Here is a 17,188-nt window from a genome sequence, read left to right on the forward strand (position 1 = left end):
ACACAATAAAATAAATAAATAAACAAGATAAAATAAACTGTGCAAACAACATAATAACAAGTCAAACACAATGGGCGGGCCAAATGCACAAGACAAAATGATAAAACCCTGGATGAGATAGGAGTAAAAAGTGTATTTGTGAGGGAGGAGTCCAGAAAGGACAAACAGTGAGAATGGACCTTCATTAAGGACGGGGGAAAGTGCATCATGAGGACAACACTGTAGATGGAACAGACAGAAATGGGATGTAGGGTCACTCTCCAAAGGCACATCGGAAGAGCCAAGTTTTCAGATCTTTCTGAAATAATAAATGTAACAATAATAATAATAATAGAGTAGAATAAAGGAAATATAATAACAGTAATAATAGAGTAAAATAATACATGTAATTTATTTATTTGTTGTGTCGGGAGCAAACCAAACAGTTGTATTGCATTTTTAACAAACAAACAAACAAAACTCAAAGTTTGCAAGCTTGGTAGTTGATTAAATGTCCTTTGACTAGTAGCTGGCCACTCGGAGTGCCTCTGGTGTTACTATAAGAAGGTCCTCCATTGTGCATATAATAATACATGTAATAATAACAACAATAATAAAGGAAAATAATAAATGTAATATTAATAATAGAGTAAAATAATGTAATAATAGAGAAAAATAATAAATGTAATAATAACAGAGTAAAACAATAAATGTAATAATGATAGAGTGAAATAATAAATGTAATAATAATAAAAGAGTAAAATAATAAATGTAATAATAATAACAACAGAGTAAAATAAGAAATAACTTTGACTCGTGTATAAGCTGAAGGGGGTTTTTCAGCCTAAAAAAAGGGCTGAAAAACTTGGCTTATACTCGAGTATATAGAGTACTTGTTTTGTACACAGAAGCTTGTTTGGTTTAATAAATATCTCCTGCAGCTTTAATCCAGTGTGTTGTGTCACTTTGGCAGCATCATCCTATTCAGGCCAATGGTGACATCCCTTCCTGTCTTGTATCGTTTTCATGGTTGATTTTCCTACCACTTTTCTACTTTAAAAAAATAGCAAAGTCACATTTTTAAGAAAATGCAATTCAGAAAGAGAAGAAAAAGATGATATGAAAGAAGCAATTCCCCAATAAGAGAAAAGGGACCGTCAGAGAGGCTATTTTTCAGTAATGCTGCTGGCACATCAAAAAAAAGCCTGTTCTAAATGCAATTAACTTCTGATAAGATCCGTATTCGGGATTTTCCTTAAATGGGGAGTAAATAATGGCAATTCTAGATTAAAAAGGTAATGTGGAAGTGATAGCTCTCCTTGCTGAATTGTCAAAAGAAGGTTACTTCCATCTATTGGAAATGTACATTAGTCCCTTTATCATGTCGGGGTTCTGCCTTAGTGAGTAGAACTGCCCACTCTCTTTATCTCTCATTTCTGCAGTATAAATGGTGGCAAGGAATACTCTTTTGCATTTCCCTCCCCAAACAGAGAGGAAGATTCGTATAATGCACCAATGTATTACAGTCGGTTAAGTCAGTGCCTGCTGCAACCAAATAACAACTTCCATCGTGCATGAGATAAATTAAATACCCGAAGTGCAACGTCCTAAACTCATTACAGTTGAGTTAATGATTATTGACTCCATTTACATTTTGTGTTCCTAAGCACTGGCCTGTCTTTTCTCAGCGTTTTACAGGAAACCAGATAGCAAAGATTTACAGCCTGAGCCCCGAAGCCTATGCACAAACCGAGGTTGGCTAATTTTCTGTTCACTTCTTGGAAATTACAAGTATTTTTTTGTTTTCTTTTGATGTTTTGTAAGATAAACTTGCAAAAGCTGATGCAGTTTTTTGGGTTGATTTTGGGTTGATTTTTGACTAAAATTTCCAGACTTATAAATGAGGACAGAGATCCCCCTGGTCAGTCGCAAGGCCCAACAGGGTATAGGTTCACAACCTGTGCTGGATGGGGTGACACTCCCCTTAAAGGCACAGGTTCATAGCTTGGGAGTTCTCCTGGATTCATCACTGAGCCTGGAATCCCAGGTTGCAGAGGTGGCCAGGGGAGCGTTTGTACAATTAAAACTTGTGCACCAGCTGCGCCCATACTTTGGGAAGTCAGACTTGGCCACAGTGGTCCACACTGTCGTTACATCTAGGATAGACTACTGCAATACACTATACATGGGGTTGCCTTTGAAGACTGCTCGGAAGCTTCAAATAGTCCAACGAGAGGCAGCCAGGTTAATAGTTGGGGCAGCATACAGGGAGCATACAACTCCCATGTTACTCCAGTTCCACTGGCTGCCAGTTTGCTAATGGGCACAATTCGAAGTGCTAGCTTTGGCCTATAAAGCCTTAAACGGCCCCGGCCCAAATTACCTGTCTGAACGCATCTCCCCCGATGAACCATCACGGAGATTAAAATCCTCCGGGGAGGCCCTGCTTTCCGTCCTGCCATTGTTACAGGCACGATTGGTGGCAGGGCCTTCTTGGTGATTGCGCCCCGGCTATGGAATTCCTTTCCTGGTGAGATCAGGTTGGCCCCCTCACTCCTGTCCTTTAAAAGGATGGTAAAAACTTGGCTGTGGGACCAAGCTTTCGGGACAGGGCAATAAAGCAGCAATAGCAAAGATGACCAGGCCAATTAGATTTGACACAGATGACTAGGACTGTTTTAAATGGTGTATTTTAATATTTTGATAAATGTTTTTTAATGCTTATGTATGTGTATGTGAATTTGTGTCCCGGCATTGAATGTTTGCCATGTATATGCTCTGCTCCGGCCTGAGTCCCCTTCAGGGTGAGAAGGGTGGAATATATATATAGAATAAATTACTGTCACACTGTGTCATGTAACTTTGTGACCCTTTATGACAGCTAAATCTACTACAGAGCACATAAAGTTGACTACTATCACAGAACATCTGTTGCTTAAACACAGAGACTGTGTGTATCGGGCATATTATGGCTTTAGTAACACCGTGTTAGTGTTCAAAGAGACCTGTGTCCATTTATTACAAATTATTTATTAAACAGAAGACAAACAGCCAAGTTTAGGTTACTTTGTGTACAGAAGCTTGTGTTCACAGGGTTTTATGGCTTAGTTGTTAGCATTCGTCCCTTGTTATTTATATCACTCATACACCACACTGCTGCAGTCTATCCTGCCTAAAATGACACTGAATAAAACAAAACTAATGCCTGACTCGAGTGTTAGCCAGAATAGACTCAAAGTGCACCAACATCGCAGGTTTAATGCAGTTTGATACCACTTTAACTGCCGTGGCTAAATGCTATGACAGGGATTTGTAGTTTGATTTATTTATTTATCGCATCAGGAGCAAACCAAGGCTACAGTTGCAATGTATTTAAGATAGCACAAAGTTAAAAACTTGGCATTATACTAAATGTCCTTTGACCAGTAACTGCCCACTTGGAGTGCCTCTGTTGTTGCTATAAGAAGGTCCTCCATTGTGCATGTGGCAAAGCTCAGGTTACATTGTAATAAGTGGTTAGTGATTTGCTCTTCTCCACACTCGCATGTCGGGGACTCCACTTTGTGGCCCCATTTCTTAAGGTTGCCTCTACATCTTGTGATGCCAGAACACAATCTGTTCAGCGGTCATGAGAGAAGCCTCCCCGCAGGATTGCAACACATCCGGGCATCCCCTGGGCAACGTCTTTGTAGATGGCCGATTCTCTCACACCCGAAGCGACTTGCAGCATGTAGTTTGGTGAGGCACCAGCGCTCTTTGGCAGGGAAGGCCAAGACGGTGCAAAAATACAATTCCCATGATTCCATAGCATTGAGCCATGACAGTTAAAGTGTATTAATTCCACAATGTAGATGCACCTTTGATTTGTTCTAAAACTCAATAATTGGTCTTCTTTTAACAGTCTGTGGTATCTATAGAACTCTTCTCCAACACCTAATTTTGTTTTGGTTGGCTTTTTTCACTGTCTGGCTTTCATATATGAGAATAATAATTTACAGTATTTATTTACAGTATTTATATTCAGCTCTTCTCACCCTTAAGGGGACTCAGAGCAGATCATATAACACATATATGGCAAACATTCAATGCCATTATACACTGACAAGACAGACAACTGTACATAGATAGAGGTATGTGTGTGTGTGTGTGTGTGTGTGTGTGTGTATATATATATATATATATATATATATATAGAGAGAGAGAGAGAGAGAGAGAGAGGCTTTCCTATCTTCAGCATCTTGGAGGCTGTGCTCGGTTCCAGCCACAGGGGGGTGCTGTCGCTCCACTTTCCCTAAAGAAGAGCTTCGTTCGTAAACTTCCTCCTTGATCAAATTACCAACATTTTTCTAGCATTTCCTTATGGATGCCTTAAATATCTCCCCTCTTAAGCAGTACCTATTTACTTACCCACATTGCTGTTTTCAAAACTGCTGGGTAGGTAGAAGCTGGGCTAAAGGTCAGGAGCTCGCCCTGACTCTGGATTTGAACTGTCAATCTTTCAGCTGGCAAGATTTACTGCAGTTGGCGGTTAACCTGCTGTGCTAAAGCAGGTTATGTTAATAATAACATAGAAATTGGAAGTAATGTGCTCTGGATATAGTCTTCTTCTGATATCGTGAAACTTTAAAGCACTCTTAAGTTCCATTGCTCTGGATGATAGTCTAAGAACCCATTTGCTTGCTTTTCACTACAATGTGTTTTGGTTTGTTAGGGAATTGAAATGAATATGTTTGCAATTCAGCTTTTCATTTCCTTTTCTAGCGGATCTCTTTGGTCAGCAGCTTTGCAGCTTCCCTTTTCCTTGGTGCGTATGCTCCCATCGATTACAGTGACGGTACGTGTCTTCTGTTCTTTTTAATATATTCAGTTGAACTTAGAAGATCCTGCTTGAATAGCGGCATAAAAAGAATGGACTGCATTCTCTTCCTTCTTGATGAATGACATAAACTTGTGTTTGTTTATACACAAAAAATAGCACAAGAAAAGCAAGAGCCTGTTCTTGATTTGGCTTTGGGGAGATGGGCTCAGGTCTCCAGTCAACTATGGATTATTATACTGTGTAACACAATTTTTGTTCCTTGGGATATTAATGGCATTTCCTAATTCAGTCTATCACAAAAACATGGAAAAAGTTTATTAAACTGCAAAAAAATTGTTTTTGCAGGATATCCTGCAACACATTTTGCTATAGTTTTTCAATGAATATCTCATAGAGTCTCAACCAATTCAACATAGTTTGTACCAGACACAAAAATGAGGCTTCTGGAATGTAACAACTACTTTAAAAACAAGTGCCACACAATTAATCAGGAAACAACACTTTCAAACCAGGAACAATGTTTCAAATGTTGTTACATAGTGATATTATTCCTGACTATAAATTATTTGGGTGGTTTGGGGGCAAACCTTTCTTTCTCACATGGACCATCTATGTTGAGAGCGTCTTCTTCCAAACACCATTTCTTTTGTTTTATTATAGTTGAAATTCAGCTTTTCTTGAGAACAATATGTATCAAGCTTACACAGCAGTAGGTAAAAAAAACCAAAACAAAAACACGAACCAGTTTCTCTGTGAAGCAGATGTTGCTTGGATCTTAGGTCAGTGGACCTCCTGGCTAGTATAAACCATAGTTTGTATTGTTACCAGTGTAATATATATCTATAATTAAAAGTGAGGGTCAATTCATGCCAGAGAAAAGAGCAGTGGGAAAGATAGTGTGCCATATAATGTATGGATTCTGGAACTTTAACCTTGTCTGGAGTCTGAAACTTAACGCCGTGGAAAATGGCCAACATTACAATTGCTCAGGCGACATGTAGTGACATGGAGCAATTTTAAAGCAGCCTTCATGTGGCAGATATCACCTGTGAATGACTCACAGCGTCCACTTTTGCCATTTCCTTTTTTTCTAGAAATAACTTGTTCCAAATATTTTTATTTATCATGTCAGGAGCGAATTAAACAGTTGTATTGTATTTAAAAAAACAAAACAAACAAATCACAAAGTTTGCAAACTTGGCATTCTATTAAATGTCCTTTGACCAGTTTCTGGCCACTTGGCGTGCCTCTGGTGTTGCTATAAGAAGGTTCTCCATTGTGCATGTGGCAGGGCTCAGGCTGCATTGTAGTAGGTAATCTGTGGCTTGCTCTTCTCCATACTCGCATGTCGTGGATTCTACTTTGTAGCCCCATTTCTTGAGGTTGGCTCTGCATCTCGTGGTGCCAGAGCGCAGTCTGTTCAGCGCCTTCCAAGTCACCCAGTCCTCTGTGTGCCCAGGAGGAAGTCTCTCATCTGGTATCAGCCACTGGTTGAGGTTCTGGGTTTGAGCCTGCCAATTTTGGACTCTCGCTTGCTGAGGTGTTCCAACGAGTGTCTCTGTAGATCTTAGAAAACTATTTCTTGATTTAAGTCGTTGGCGTGCTGGCTGATAACCAAACAGAGGTGGGCCGGAGATGTCTCTGCCTTGGTCCTTTCACTATTGGTTGCTATTTTTCCAGGTAATCACTCTCTTTTTTTATTTTTTGCCAGATTTATCATATTCTGAATGTGCTGGCTATAAAAGATTTGGTCCAATTGTTTAGCCCTTTGATAGAGCACATCTTTTAAAAAAATCCAATATGTTCTAACAGAAAATGTGTTAGAAGCCAACATCTGGAAAGCTAATTCCTAGAGGTGCAAAATGTCTCCCTGTAAAATGCTTTGCACTTTTGCTGATTGGTTTTTTTTTTAAATGGAAAAACAGCATATTAAAATGTGAAATTATTTCCATTTAGACCGATGGATTTTTAAAGTAATACGAAATTTAAAACTAAACTATTTACATGCATTACTGGATGAATTCTGCTTTGTAAAAAGCTACAGAACCAAAACACTATTTAAAAAAAATCCCAATAATTCTATAGCTATTATAGAAATACATGTAGGAACCACAGTGGTGCAATGGGTTAAACCCTTGTGCCGGCTGAACTGCTGACCTGAATTTTGGTGGTTTCAAATCTGTGAGACAGGGTGAGCTTGCGTCTGTCAGTTCCACCTTCCCATGCTAGGACATGAGAGAAGCCTCCCACAGGTGTCTCCTGGGCAACGTCTCTGCAGATGGCCAATTCTCTCACACCAAAAACGACTTGTAGTTTCTCAAGTCGCTTATGACACAATTTTAAAAATGGAGATACCTACATCTACCTTGATCCGCAAACACATCTTCATAAGATAAGTCAAGTTTCATTGAAAGTAGGTGATGCAGCAAGTGATATGGCAGTGGAACGCATCTCAGCCCTTTAGCTGATGGGTTCAACAACAACAACAACAACAACAACAAACATAAATTCGATTTGTTACCTGCCTCTCCTAATGGTTCCTAAACACATCAACATAAAATGCATACAACAAAATACATATATCATAATGCATCAGTATAAAATATATACACCAAAACACATGGCACAAAGATCAAAATATAGCAGCAGTAAAATGTACATACAAAACTCATGTCCTGGACCTTGAACATCTAAGTGTCTAGCCTAAAGGACAAATAAAAGTAACTTGAAGGGAAGCTTTGAATCTTTTTATATAATTGATATGCACCTATATGGAGCCCAGTGGGTTAAAGTGCTGAGCTGCTGACCGAAAGATCGCAGGTTCGAATCCGGGGAATGGCGTGAACTTCCGCTGTCAGCCCCAGCTTCTGCCAGCCTAGCAGTTCGAAAACATGCAAATGTGAGTAGATCAATAGGTATCTCTCCGGCAGGAAGGTAACAGCGCTCCATGCAATCATGCTAGCCACATGACCTTGGAGGTGTCTACGGACAACGCCGGCTCTTTAGTATAGAAATGGAGATGAGTACCACACCCCAGAGTCAGAAATGACTGGACTTAATGTCAGGGGACACCCTTTACCTTTACCTATGCACCTATATTTGGAAAGCTAATGTGTGTGTGTGTGTGTGTGTATTGACATTCCTACTTAACATCATGCCAACATTTATACTTGGCTGGTAAAAATGTCAGTTGTATCCTTGGCCACATAGAGAATGGAATTGACTGTGCTTTGAAATCATCCTGTTCACTTATTGAGCCTCTCCATTCATTCACTTATTGAACCAACTTTTCATCCAACTATTCATTGACCTCTCTGAGCTATGAACTGAGAGACTGTGCGGTATCTATACGGACTATCAGTCCAAGGAACTTTAATGATTGAAAATGCCTGATGGGAATCTTTGGAGGTGTGCCATGGTTAAGAAGATTACTTGATGAATGAATGCGTAACAGAAAACCTCTTACTCTTTTCTTCACTTGTCTCTCAGGCAATGTATAGAGAATACTGGCAATTGCTTTCTGATTTGAAAGCCACAAAGCACTATCCCTCCCAAATGTAATCAATGTATAGTCTCTGTGATTCCAGAAGTAAAATTACGTGTACACATAGGGTTTTTCTCCCCAGGTTTTATTTCATTTCATTGTTAAATAAATGCACAACCTCCATTTCCCACCAACTGAGAATCAGAGGGGCCTGCTGTGAAAATATTTCAAATAGGCACTTATAAAATCATAGCAATTAGAATATTAAAACACGTTAACTTGTTGATATTCTTAATTCACTTTCTGAAATCCATAACATAGCTATTAAAATTAGAAGCATTTAATCAGAACCCTCTTGTGCCACTTTGCAAAAGGGTACGGCAACTTGTTTGAAGGCTATTTGCAAGGGTTGTGGGAATAGAATTGTTGCATTTAACAAAAAAAGACATGTAATAATGGGTTTAACTGAGGTTGTTCACTTTGGGGGCCACTGAAGAAATAGTGTGTAAACTCTTTAACAATGAGCACTGGCCCAATAAATGGGGACACCTGTGTAGTTTTGCTGGAAAAGACTGATACAAAATACAATACTTTCTGGATATTCTATTTGTTACCTGTGCGGGGTTGCCTTTGAAGATTGTTCAGAAACTACAGCTAGTCCAGTGGTCAGCAGCCAGATTACTCACTGGAGCGACACACAGAGAGCATACCACCCCCCTTCCCCCGTTACGTCAGCTCCACTGGTTGCCGGTCTATTTCTGGGCACAATTCAAAGTTCTGGGTTTGACCTATAAAGTTCTATATGGTTCCAGTTTACTTGAACGTATCTCCCTCTACTATCCACCTTAGAGCTTATGATCATCAGGAGAGGCCCTACCACCCTCGCAAGCGCAACTGGTGGGGACAAGGGACAGGGCCTTCTCGGTGGTGGCACCCCGTCTATGGAACACACTCAAGTGAAATCAGGGCAATTCCCTCTCACCTTTCCTTTAGAAAAAGCTCAAATCATGGCTTTGGGACCAAACATTTGGGCAGCTGACGGAGCAGTATCTGCAATTGACCTTTGAGAACTAGTAATGGATAAACTGGACTGGAACTCTAGACTCTGATTTGGATTTGGGATTTGGTCTTGGCACTCTTTTTAATTTTAAGAGTTTTTAATGTTTAATTTTTAATGTATTGCTGTACTCTTGTGTTTATCTAATGTTAATTTGCTTTGTAAGGGGATTGTTTGTTGTTGACATCTAATGGTTGCCATTTGTAAGCTGCCCTGCATTCCCCCTCAAGTGTTGAGAAGGACGGGATATAAATGTTTGAAATAAATAAATATTAAATAATATTCATTGCTACTAGAGGACATTAATCCTGAACTGGAAAATTGATCTCTGGACTGTTTTAGCGATCCAGATGATGCCAAGTAATCTTTGGTCGATGGTTTAGTTTACCATCTAGCTAGCTGTATGGTTGGTAGTGTTACGAAGCCTGCTGAGACCTATTAAATTGCACGGCATGCTGAATAAATAATCTTATGTCTACAACACAAGCATTAGTGGACTGGTTTTACTAGTTTAGTTGGACTGGAAGCTACATTGTGCAGAAAGATTAAAGAATCAGGCACAGATGGAGTTTAAAGATTTGAGCCCCTGTGCCCTTTTGCGAAGTGGCACAAGAGGGCTCTGATTAAATGTTTCTCAGAGTTCAGAAAAGTCAGGGATTTCACCTCAAAATTGCCATATGTTGCTGTGAAACCAGTTGCACATTAATCTGCTGGCTTGTGGCCTGCCTTTAAACAAGTGGCAAATCTTTTTTCTAATTTAAAAAAATCCTAGAAATTAAAAATACAACCTCAATAGAGTATAGAATGTGTTATCTATACTCTAGCCAGAAATAATAATAATAATAATAATAATAATAATAATAATTTTATTTTTATACCCCGCCAACCATCTCCCCAAGGGGACTCGGGGCGGCTTACAAGGGACAAGCCAAAAAATTACAAATAGAACACAACCAATTAAAAACATCAGATAAAATATAAAAACAATCATAATCGTAAACAACATCAAAACAATATGGCTGAGAAAAGGAACATAGCTGAGGTATCTTTGCAAAAAGAAATATTGTTATAGTGAGTGGTGGACTGACCACTATGAGAGGGAAAAACCCAAACATCAATAGTTTTGCTGTAAATGCATGTAAAAGGCATATAAAAATCAGGATTATAAAATCCAAAAAGGTTCAGCAAAAGGTGATAACCAAAAAAGAATCCAAGTTTCTCATAAAATTCCAGAGGTGACAAAGTCCAAATACAGCCAGAAATCACAGGTACAGCATAAGTCCACAATCAAGAAGGTATAATTAGTAAAACTTGAGCAGGAGTACATGAACAGGAACTTAAAAAACTTCCAGGATATTAATCCAAAATCAAGGTTTGACTTGAACTAGGAACAAGAGAACTCAGGCTTAGCTTTTCACTCTAATGCAGAATTGCCTGAACTGACCTTAAGGTAAACAGCTTGTTGTTTAATTGATTTGCATGAAATTCCATTTCCTGTTAATTTCCTTAACAACTTCCCATGTAATTTCTCTGAACGACACAATCTATTTTGGCTCTCATTTGTAAATGAAGACTTTTGTTGATCTCCGTAGCTATAGGAGCTAGCCGGGGAGTGTGTCCTTGGTTCTTCTGGATCTCTCAGCAGCTTTCAGTACCATTGATAATGGTATCCTTCTGGGTCATCTTGCCGGGATGCGACTAGGAGGCACTGTCTTACAGTGGCTCTGGTCCTTCCTGGAGGACTGTACCCAGAAGGTTGTGTTCGAACCCCCAGCCATTGATCTGCAGGGTTCCTCAGGGTTCCATTTTGCCCCCCTTTCTGTTTCATATACATGTATATAAAACCCTCATGCAGTGGTTTCATATACATGAAACCACTGGGAGAGCATCTGGAGTTTTGGAGTTCGGTGCCACCTATATGCGGATGACACCCACCTCTACTACTCCTTTCCACCTAATACCCAGGAAGCTCTCCTGACCCTAAAACAGCACTGTCATCGGTAATGGACTGGATGAGGAAAAACAAAATGAAAATTAATCCAGACAAGACAGAGGTAGACCAGAGAATAGAGATCCATCCTGTGCTGGATGGGGTCACACCTCCTTTGAAGACACAGGTTCACAGTTTGAAGCTCCTCCTGGACTTGGCACTGAGCCTGAAGACCCAGGTGTCAGCCTTTGCACAATTAAAACTTGTGCACATCTGAGTCTGTTCCTTGAGAAGCCAGATCTGGCCATGGTAGTTCATGCCTTAGTTACATCCCATCTGAATGAAACCACTGGGAGAGCATCTGGAGTTTTGGAGTTCGGTGCCACCTATATGCGGATGACACCCACCTCTACTACTCCTTTCCACCTAATACCTATGCGCTATGTGGGGCTACTTCTGAAGAGTGCTTGGAAACTTCAGCTGGTCCAAAAAGCTGCAGCCATTTGCTCACTGGGGCTGGCTACAGGGAGCGGACAACCTCCCTGTTGCAGCAGCTCCTTCAAAGACCTAGATGGTTCAGGTCAAGGCTATTTGGCTGACACATCCCTTTGTACAAACCTGTCTAGGCACTGGGATCTTCAGGAGCGGCCCTTCTCTTGGTCCCACCTCCATCTCAAGCTTGGTTGGTGGGAAATAGAGAGCGGACCTCCCTTCTCGGTGTCAAATACTCTGGAACTGCCTTCATCCCAGGGAAGCCAGTATCCCCACCTCCCCGCTGCTGCTTTCCGATGTCAGGCTAAAACCTTTTTATTCAGACAGGCTTTTGAGATCATTTCAGAGGGTGCTGTGGTTTTTAACTATGAATTTGCTTTAATGGTTTTTAACTGGGAATTTTTTTATACTGTTTACATTTAATCCTGTTTTAATGTTTGTTTATTTCTATATTTTAAATTCATATGCTGATGCTTTTATATTAAGCCGCTTTGACTCTTCTTCGAGGGAGATAAAGCAGGGTATTAATAACTATAATAAGAAATTTGGCCACAGCCTAATTGCATGTCTTGGTGAAGTGAATGGGAGCTGCAGAACAGCCACAACACTTCACAAAGTGTTGCCACAACAGCCACCTCCACCTGTGCTTCATTCCTTCGTTCATCCTGCTTCAGTGTAAATGATTTTCACTTGAAAGTTTAAAGGCTGGCGTGCATAACAAACAATTTATTCTGTCCTCCCACTCTAGATAATACAAACCAGATGGGATTAGTGCACTTGACTCCAGATACGTCAGCATTTTGAATACCTGTCTTACAAAAGGCACTTTCCCTCAGTTTTAGGATCAGGCAGGTCTTCATGTGTCAGCAATTAAAAGAAAACATACCTATCGCTATAATTCTGACAATGCATTTTATTTTAGAGCCCACAGTTTAAGAGGGAACCCCAAACTTTCTCTAAGAGCAATTTTGGACACTTGGTTCTCTTTGTATTTCAAGATGGAAGAGCCAGGTTGAAATCTCTTGTTCCATGGGAATATCATCCTGACGGCCTTTCCCATTATCACTCTTGTTTTTCGACTGTGACTTTGAGCTCTCAGTGGGGGATTCAAAAATTCACTCTCTATGTATTGTTGAAGACTTTCATGGCTGGAATCACTGGGTTGCTGTGAGTTTTCCAGGCTGTATGGCCAAATTCCAGAAGCATTATCTCCTGACATTTCACCTGCATCTATGGCAGGTTGTGAGGTTTGTTGGAAACTAGGACAAGTGGGGTTTATATATCTGTGGAATAATGTCCAGGGTGGGGGAAAACTCTTGTCTGTTTGAGGCAGGTGTGAATGTTGTAATTGACCATCTTGATTAGCAATGAATAGCCTTGCAGCTTCAAGGTCTGGCTTCTTCCTGCCTGGGAGAATCTTTTGTTAGGGGATGTTAACTGGCCCTGATTGTTTCTTGCCTGGAAATCCCCTGTTTTATTAGTGCTGCTCTTTATTTACTGTCCTGATTTTAGAGTATTTTAATCCTGGTAGCCAGATTTTGTTCATTTTCATGGTTTCTGTTGAAATTGTTCATATGCTTGTGGATTTCAATGGCTTTGTTTGAACAGTAAATGAAGAACAATACTCAAAATAGACCTCACAACCTCTTGAGGATGCCTGCCATAGATGCAGGCAAAATGTCAGAAGAGAATGCTTCTGGAACATGGCCATGCAGCCCGGAAAACTCACAGCAACCCATTCACTCTCTAATTTGCTGTTTTCCACTATTGCCTTCTGAATGCATTGGGACTTGATTCTGGAAGAAACCAAGGCAAATTTGCCCAACTTGTTCTCCTCTACCCCATTTGATAATATATATTAAATCCTCAGATATCCTCAGAAATATATATAAGCTCAAAAGGGTCTAATCCTAGGTATGTGTGAATAAGATTATGACCCAAGTAATCACAAGAAAACCGCACATCTTCCTGGAGTGTAATGATGTGTAAAACAAGGTTCAATTTATTAAACTTGATCAATTCTGTTTCATGCAAATCAATGCCTCTAATTAATTAGTTGCTACTAATTCGTCCCATGATTCTGTAGCCGAAATCTACATCGCTCTTATTAGCTTCTTATGCACTCATTCAATCCTCTCCCTGTATTCCCTCAGTATATCCTTCACTGTTAGATGCTAATAAACAATGCTGAGATAGATCGGCAGGGGACAGGCGGGTTTATTTTGTGCACAGGCAGCCTTTTAAAAACACCAATACAATTTACACACGCCCTATTGCTTGGTCAGTGTGAGACCAGCTGGTTGATATAGCCTCATTTCCAAGGTTTAACTTTGGCCAGACCCCAGAAATTCTGTTTCAGCCTCATCCAAATAGGATATCTTTGATATGGGCAGAATGGCTTTACTCTTATCACAGTTCCTAGCAGTACATTTTGGATTGGGAGATAAAATGTCTAGGCAAGAATATACACTATTAGTGTAAGATATCACCTTGATCTCTCCATTACAGTTTGAAATTATCCCTTAAAATGTTCTGAGCTTTTAATGGGTAGGATATCATAGAATCAAAGAGTTGGAAGAGACCTCATGGGCCATCCAGTGCAAGCCCCTGCCAAGAAGCAGGAATATTGCATTCAAAGCACCCCCGACAGATGGCCATCTAGCCTCTGTTTAAAAGCTTCCAAAGAAGGAGCCTCCACCACACTCCGGGGCAGAGAGTTCCACTGCTGAATGGCTCTCACAGTCAGGAAGTTCTTCCTCATGTTCAGATGGAATTTCCTTTCTTGTAGTTTGAAGCTATTGTCCGCGTCCTAGTCTCCAGGGAAGCAGAAAACAAGTTCACTCCCTCCTCCCTATGACTTCCTCTCACATATTTATACACTGTCCTCATCATGTCTCCTCTCAGCCTTCTCTTCTTCAGGCTAAACATGCCCAGCTCTTTAAGCCGCTCCTCATAGGGCTTGTTCTCCAGACCCTTGATCATTTTAGTTGCCTTCCTCTGGACACAGCTTGTCAATATCTCTCTTCAATTGTGGTGCCCAGAATTGGACACAATATTCCAGGTGTGGTCTAACCAAGGCAGAATAGAGGGGTGGCATGACTTTACTGCATTTCTATATAGAATGACATCCACGGGGATCATAGACCCAAACCTCTGTAGATACCAAGGTTCCACTTCAGTTATTCCATGGTTACTCTTATTTCCATTCCCTTTTGCCCGTTTTTAGTCAGATGACGAGCCTTGTACCAAGGGAACATTTTATTAGTCTTTGTAAAGTACTTGATATATATCAAATGGTGTTAGAGGATCCAGATTACAAAGTGGATACTGTGCATAAAACTGAAGCAACCTAGGTGTGTGATATCTCTGGATTTATGTCAGCTGCCTGGTTCGTAGAGTGCTTGTAATCCTCCTAGCCCTGTTTCTCAACTGAACAAGTGCCCATGGCCCGGTGCCAGCCTGCTAATTGCTTCCTGGTCCATGGCAAGGGAGCCGGTTCAGCTCACGCCAATTGGCAGCATGCGTCCATGTCTCCTTCCTCCAGAGCAACTGGAGAGCTGGCAGGATCCCAGAAGAAGAATAAATTTGGAGTCTCTTTATTTAAGAAAAAGGAGAATAAATGAAGGATGGAGGTGGGGGAGAGAGAGTGGGTGGAAACAAGCCCCAGGGAAATTACAGTCCTACTAATTTTTTTTCTCGTACACCTTGGAAGATATCAGAGCAAATAACTTGGTAAATGCTTAAGGGAAAAGGTTTGCCAATTGCTGTCTGAGATGAAGGGGAAAGCAAGGAGGACAAAGAGAAAGAGAGGGAGGACTTAATTGAAGGTGAAAAGTGAAGAAAAGTAGTAGAAGGGATGGAAGGAAAGACCAATTAAATCCTGGTATAGAGAACGCTCTGTAAAATGCACACACAATCCTGCCATAAGAAGCAGTGATGGGTCCACAGTATGTATGTGATGAGACACTCCGTGTTGCATAAACCAGTGTTCTTGCTTTTGAAACAGAACTGTTTTCTATCTCAGGTTCTGGCATGAATTTATTCGACATCCATAAGAAAGTATGGAATCCAGCCTCTCTTGATGCTTGTGCCCCTGGATTAGGGAAAAAGTTGGGCGATCCTGTACCATCCTGCAAAATATTGGTATGTAGTTCTATGTTGTGCTGATCTGGGGTGTATACTGATATTTGCTCAATGAAATTGAGGCTGTGGGAGAAAAAGAAGGCAACATTCCTGATGGATAGACTCAAGGAAGTCAAAGTCTTCCTTGTAAAACCTGACTTTGTAAAACCTTAGCAAGACTTCTAGAAATTTATTAGTTGCCACAAATCAAAACTAATTTGATACTGCAAACGAATAGCAGCAACTTTCTGGTGGAGATCTGGTGAATCTTTTTGGTCAAGATACTAACTTATTTATTTATTTATTTATTGTGTCAGGAGTAACCAGACAGTTGTATTACATTTTTAACAAAAGAAAACAAACAGACAAACAGACAAAACACAAAGTTTGCAAGCTTGGTAGTTGATTAAATGTCCTTTGACCAGTATCTGACCACTTGGAGTGCTCCTGGTGTTGCTGCAAGAAGGTCCTCCATTGTGCATGTAGCAGGGCTCAGGTTGCATTGCAGCAAGTGGTCAGTGCTTTGCTCTTCTCCACACTCGCATGTCGTGGATTCCACTTTGTAGCCCCATTTCTTAAGATTGGCTCTGCATCTCTTGATGCCAAAGCGCAGTCTGTTCAGCACCTTCCAAGTTGCCCAGTTTTCTGTGTGCCCAGGGGGGAGTCTCTCATTTGGTATCAGCCATTGATTGAGGTTCTGGGTTTGAGCCTGCCACTTTTGGAGTCTCGCTTGCTGGGGTGTTCCAGCAAGTGTCTCTGTAGATCTAATGGTTAAAACCCATAATAAGGTAAAGGTAAAGGTTTCCCCTTGACATTAAGTCTAGTCGAGTCCAACTCTAGGTAGTGGTGCTCATCTCCATTTCTAAGCCGAAGAGCCGGCGTTGTCTATAGACACCTCCAAGGTCATGTGGCCAGCATGTCTGCATGGAGTACCGCTACCTTCCCGCTGGAATGGTACCTGTTGATCTACCAACATTTGCATATTTTCGAACTGCTACGTTGGCAGAAACTGGGGCTAACAGTGGGAGCTCACCTTGTTCTTCGGATTCGAACCGCCGACCTTTTGGTGAGCAAGTTCAGCAGCTCAGCGGTTTAACCTGCTGCACCAGCAGGGGCTCTGTTAAAACACATATCTTCCACATTTATTGGGAATATTGGTTTATTTTAAATATTTCTATTTTCATAGGTATATCTTCTACATAATGAATGGAAATTGGTTTCATTTTACCCTTCAACATCTTTGTTAACTTGTCCATTTCTCTGAGTTCTCGCATTTTCACTGTCCAATCTTCTGTAGTTGGTGTT

General features: G+C 40.6%; 1 protein-coding gene across 2 annotated transcripts in view; it reads left to right on the forward strand.

Moving 5' to 3' along the window:
* The window catches only part of XYLB (xylulokinase), a 124,763-nt gene that overhangs the window by 15,921 nt on the left and 91,654 nt on the right, over positions 1-17,188 (forward strand). For both annotated transcript variants that reach the window (XR_010910205.1, XM_060782619.2), the window contains exons 7-9: positions 1,668-1,733; positions 4,741-4,813; positions 15,786-15,904. Coding sequence is in view for 1 of the 2 variants with exons in the window: in XM_060782619.2 (XP_060638602.2) it covers positions 1,668-1,733; positions 4,741-4,813; positions 15,786-15,904 (258 nt within the window). In the remaining variant the exon portion in view is untranslated. The remainder of the gene's footprint in view (positions 1-1,667; positions 1,734-4,740; positions 4,814-15,785; positions 15,905-17,188) is intronic.

Source organism: Anolis sagrei, chromosome 6 (genome assembly GCF_037176765.1).
Source record: "Anolis sagrei isolate rAnoSag1 chromosome 6, rAnoSag1.mat, whole genome shotgun sequence".
NCBI lineage: Eukaryota > Metazoa > Chordata > Lepidosauria > Squamata > Dactyloidae > Anolis > Anolis sagrei.